Source organism: Atta cephalotes (assembly GCF_000143395.1).
Source record: "Atta cephalotes unplaced genomic scaffold scaffold00075, whole genome shotgun sequence".
Taxonomy (NCBI): domain Eukaryota; kingdom Metazoa; phylum Arthropoda; class Insecta; order Hymenoptera; family Formicidae; genus Atta; species Atta cephalotes.
In genome coordinates, this window is record NW_012130139.1 from 25424 (window position 1) to 31248 (window position 5825).

Below are 5825 nucleotides of genomic sequence, written 5' to 3' on the forward strand. Positions count from 1 at the left end.
GAGAGAGAGAGAGGAGAGAAACAGATCAAAACATTTTTATGAAATACGGAATAGACAAGAGCTACTTTATAATTAGGTAAAACCTTGTTTTGATTTTTGTGAAATACTTACATCAATCAATTAATTCTCTATCATCGTTAAATATATTGTCTTGCAAATACGCCCTTGCAAATTTTAATTTTTTTAAAGATATATCTTGTTTAACATTAGCAGCATATTATGATAAATTACTTCTAATCATAACAGCCTAATCTAATAAATAGAATATATTTATTAGAATAAAAATATTTACCAATTTGTGAAAGACAACAATTTCTTCAGATTTAATCTTGTTAAAAAGAAATTTTAATCTTTAATACATGAATCCTTGCCATAGTGTTATATACTGAAATCTGCAACTTTCAAGCTTATAAGTACATATACTCGAAACGCGACTGATGTAGCAAGAATAGAGTTTTTATCTTGAATTATTCTACATTAGTACACAGCAACAGATTTATTACAATATTTGGAAGGATTTTAAGAAGGGTTACAAAGATAATTGCATAAACTATGAAATTGAGAAATGCCTGATATTCTCATTGTCAACATTCCGGTTCTCAACATACAATATACAACGTACTGAACGCGTGTATTACTACATATATACGTCCATGGATTACGTGAGTATGTGTACGCGAGTATGTGCTGTATTGATTCGAATGGAGAAACCTCTCGCATCGCGGCGAGTCTCTATCGCGTCGGATTAAACGCTTGCGTACACTACTGACGTCAATTTTATATCTGCTTTCTCTTTGTTTTTTTTTTCTCTTTCTTGTTCTGCGCGCAACATAGAGTATTCGATGATAGTTTTTCTTTTATGATTACACGGCGATATTTTATACCTTTTAATCCTTTAACAATGACAATTCGATCAATCTATACGATACACTGTAGAATCGCCGGCGAATCGAGAGAAAGAAAGTTTGTTCTTGTACTTCTTGTTCAATAAATAAATAATATTATAAATTATATCAAATAATTAAAAAATAAATATTCACAGAATTTTTTATTCCTGACAGAGAATTATTTGTTTCCAACAAATAATTAAACCATCTATTTTATATTTTTACAATTAATGAGATATGTATTTCTCAAAAATGTATATTTTGTCATCACAATCAATTTTTTCATAACTAATTTTTCATAACTAATATCGAAGAAAACATCATAGGTATAACATTTACTTCGCGATACTTCAACATTTTTTCTCAGTGTACATTGAAACAGTTACTTAAAAATTTATTTGCGAGACACAATATATATTTTACTAAAATAAATTATTATCTATAAACCGGTAAAAAAAGAATCTTATTTCTCACAAATAAATTATCTATTTACTTTCAATTAATTAGTTATGTTTTACAAAAATGTAAAAATTTTTTGTCATTAGTAAAGATACAATGGATATTTGGCAACTCCATCCAACCTATTCAATCAGTTTTTACAATTCGATCATTTACAATCCGATTGTGAAAAAGTCAATTTGGATAGAAATAATAATACATATTTAAATTTTCAAATCATTTTATTATATGTATTCCTGTACTGAAAAAAAAGATTGGCTGCTGCAGTAAATTAGATGATAAAATATGGCATAGCATTTTAATTAGCTGTAGTAGCCAATTTTTGGTTGCCGCAGTTGCCAATTAAAATGCTGTACCGTATTCAGCAAATCTTTTCTTTCAATGTGACCAATCTATAAACTAAGTATTCTTTTATTATTATTTAAATATTAATTAAAACATATACATATATCGGGTGTTCAAAATAAATCGTTACAAATTTTTATCTCGGAAATACGGCATTATTGAGAAAAATGTTCAGACAAAAGTTGTAAGGTTCAAAAAGGTCTATTTGCTGATCTTATCAATTTGACTTAGGCGTCACCAAGGTCAAGTCAAGGTCATATCGATTTTTTTTTAATGGACCCTATTTTTGTTTCCAGAATCTAATAACTGATGTCGAGAGCTTTCCAAAACGCTATAAGAAAATATTTTTTCATGAAGTACTTTTTGAGTTGTGATGCTTGAAGATTACAGTATCGTCGATATTAACATTACCCAAAGTGTTCGACCGATGGCTAAAACCTCTTAAATGATATTCAAAATCATGTCCTGGATATTATTTGTCAAAATTAAAGTCATTGAAGGGTTGTACTTCTTATTATCATTTTTAATGAATTTTTATTGCAAGAATGAAAATAAGAGAAATAATCTCTAATGGCTTTGATCTTGACAAATGTTATCCAGGACATGATCCGGTTAGAATCTGGAATCAAAAATAGGGTGTTCCAATAAAAAAATCGACGTGACCTTGATCTGACCTTGGTGATGCCACCCAAAGTCAAACTGATAAGATCAGTAAATAGATTTTTTTGAACCCTACAACTTTTGTCTAAACAATTTTTCTCAATAATACCATGTTTTCGAGAAAGAAAAAAAATTTGTAACGCTTGTAACAGAGAGAGAGGGTGTCCCGAAATTCAAGGGTAATATTGCAGTATGAAACTTTGTGAAATATCAAATAATAAAAGTATAAACCATTTTTTTCTGCGAAGTAGTTTCTTAAGTATAATCGTTTAAAGTTAGATTAATCGTAAGCGTTAGTTAAAAAGTCACCTATGTGACGTGCGTGCAATGATGGATACGTTCCGAGTTACGCTTGAAGCGCATGATGCATCATTTATCCTTGTTGTTCACCAAAAAAGGATAAAAAAGGATAAAACGATACATCATGCACTTCATGCGTAACTCGGAACGCACCCGGTATCAGATACTAAACAAAGTATTATCGCTGTGCTAAATATTATATACATTATCACACGAATGACAGATAATCAACGCTTATGATTGGTCAAACTTTCAACATTTATACTTAAAAAACTACTTGAAGGAAAAGAATGGCTTACATTTTTATTATTTAATTTTTCACGAATTTGCACGCTGCCAGAAGGTTATTATTCCCAAATTTCGAGACAGCCTGTACATATATGAATTTAAATTTGAAGTAATACACAACGTAAAATATAATGTAACATATGTTATTGGTTCAGCAATTAAATTTAAATGTAAAATATTAAAATATATTTATATATGTGACATTAAAATTACATTCTATGTATAATAGCCACGCGATTGTTCTTGCACGATAAAATAATCATTAAAGTATATAATGTCGAATATGCGAATATACACATTTTCCACACTAATTACAAAAATAGACTGTTTATTAAGAAACGATTCCTCTCGAGGTGATTGCCACTTTGTGGCGAATATGTCGCGAACGATAATAAGTTTGTATTAATAGCGATTCATTATGTTTATGACATTTCTCAATAACGCTATTAATCTGAGAACAATGATTATTGTAACGATCTGGCTGGTGGAATTGATCTCAATCTTAAAGGAGGTGAATGACAAGTCTTTATAGTTGTATGTGACATCTGTTTCTATCTTCTTTCTTACTATTCTTCCATCATCATTCATCTTTCACATCAGAATATTTGATTTAATCCTAAAGGATAAGTCCTCATCACGTTCAACTTTTGCATCACTTGCTACTTCCTGAGTTTGATTCAATTGAATGCCATAGTTTTGTTTCACGTTCATTTAGAAAATATATACAAAAAAAATCGAATAATTATTTCTTTTATAAAATCTCTAAAAAATTATCGAGGAAAGTAAAATTAAAAGCAGTCAGATCTCTGAGAGTCGCATTTCGAGATGCAATATAATCAGAATTAAAGAAATGCAGTTGTGGCTATAAGGAACAATATGTGTGCGTGCGTGCGTGCGTGCGTGCGTGCGTGCGTGCGTGCGTGTGTGCGCGCATGTGCGCACGAAATTAATAGTAATGTAAAGAAAAATAATAATTGTAACAATATAGTGTTACTATTTTATTATAAATTATATACATCTTAAATATAACACAGAGCTCAAATATAAAATAGAGCGGTATAACAAAGATAATTATATAATTATTGTATACATTATATATTATTTCATCCATCTAATTGAGCACATTATATACTAAAACAATGATCGAATTTATCTGAGTGTGAGCTTGCTTATCATATTCAAAGCCTAGATGCTTACACTGTTAAATTTATAATGTCAAATTACAAATTTAATATTGATATTTTTATTCATTTTTATAGGTCTATTGCTCCTTTTCAATATGTCATTAATTTTAGTAAAATAATAAAATTAAACTCAAGAAAATTGATTAATTGTCCCAAATTTATTATTTACTAAGTGCATACATTAATATATGAACATTATTTACTTTAAAAATAACTACAGAAATGGATTGATTTATATTTTGACATACATGGAAGTTAACATTAAAAGTAACAAAATGTTATTTAACTGAAGGAATTGGGTTGCTTTTTTGATATTTAACAGAGAATATTGTTCTAAATAAATGGTAAAGACTCATCAAAATCTTGTTTCCTCGCTGGAATTAAAGAAAAAGCTTCACAAACTGCGTGTCGGAGGCATACCGAGGGTTAAAAGGTTATCTCTCGATGTGATAATCAAGCAAACAGAAGGAAAGCAAGGCGAATGGCATGTTACATCCCGGTGGTTTAACCAAGAAGATCGAAGAGAATCGATTTGCATTGATTTAATAAATGGCTGTTTTAAATAATGCTTTTTATATTCCTCGCAGATTTAATTTTTTTTAATCACTTATAAATATGAAAAGGACTTGTTTACTAATGTCTTTTCGGTAGTGTATAATTTATACATTTATATTATATATTTTCAGTATTAATTATTGCAAACAATAAACTTTAGCAAACTAAGTAATTAAGAATCGTGTATTTTATTTGCTTTAAAATCTCTATTGCCATTCATGAATGTTTTTTATAATTGTAACTTTAACATTTATTTATATTTGGTATTGTTGTACTAAGTACATATGTATTTTCTATACTAATGCGTCTGTAGTTTAGTAGTTTCCTTGTTTATACATTTTTCCTAATTTTATTACTGTTGATTAATCTACTTGTTTAAATATAATATTAAAATAATATGATGTTGCACATGAATGGATGTTATGTATAATATGATTTAACTTAGAACGTTCAAATATATGCCTTGGTTCGATATTTAGATATATAGTCATCAATTACACACACACACGCGCGTGCGTGCGTGCGTGCGTGGTGTGTGCATATGCGCGAGCGCGCGCGCGCGCGCGCGCGTGTGTGTGTGTGTGTGTATGTGTGTAATTTTACACCTTGCGGTATAACTTTACGTCGCATCGTTCGATTTGTTTTGATACTGCTATCAATTACAAGCTGCATATAAATACGTAAAAATATTACACATAATCTTGTTCGATATTGTAAACTATCTATGTACATGATATTTCATGCTTAACTATCATCCTAAAAGTTTCGATATTAATCAAGGTAATAAATATATGCATCATAATGCATAATAATAATAAGACTAAAAAGATTTATTCTACATTTTGTCACGTTACCATTAAATTTTCCAACAGTATATATTTTTATGCATTTCAAGTAGTGATACAATAATTGAAAATATATAGAATATTTTTTTAATTAGATATGTATATACTATTATTATACACTTGTCGTATATACTTTAACTTAAAATCTTTTAATTTAAAGAAAAAATTAGTTAAGAGGAAAGCAAGCATCCAACAAATAGGAAAGAAAAAGAGGAAGTGGAAAGGGTAGAAAGAAAGAGAACAAGAGAGAGAGAGAAGGAGGAGAGAGAGAGAGAGAGAGAGAGAGAGAGAGAGAACGAAGA

At 29.3% G+C, this 5825-nt stretch overlaps 1 protein-coding gene across 1 annotated transcript in view; it reads right to left on the reverse strand.

Annotated features, from left to right (window-relative positions):
- LOC105624289 (tolloid-like protein 2) overlaps positions 1-3527 on the reverse strand; it is a 19804-nt gene extending 16277 nt beyond the window's left edge. The window contains exon 1 of the mRNA XM_012205649.1: positions 3507-3527. Coding sequence (XP_012061039.1) covers positions 3507-3527 — 21 coding nt within the window. The remainder of the gene's footprint in view (positions 1-3506) is intronic.
- Positions 3528-5825: the final 2298 nt, after the last annotated feature.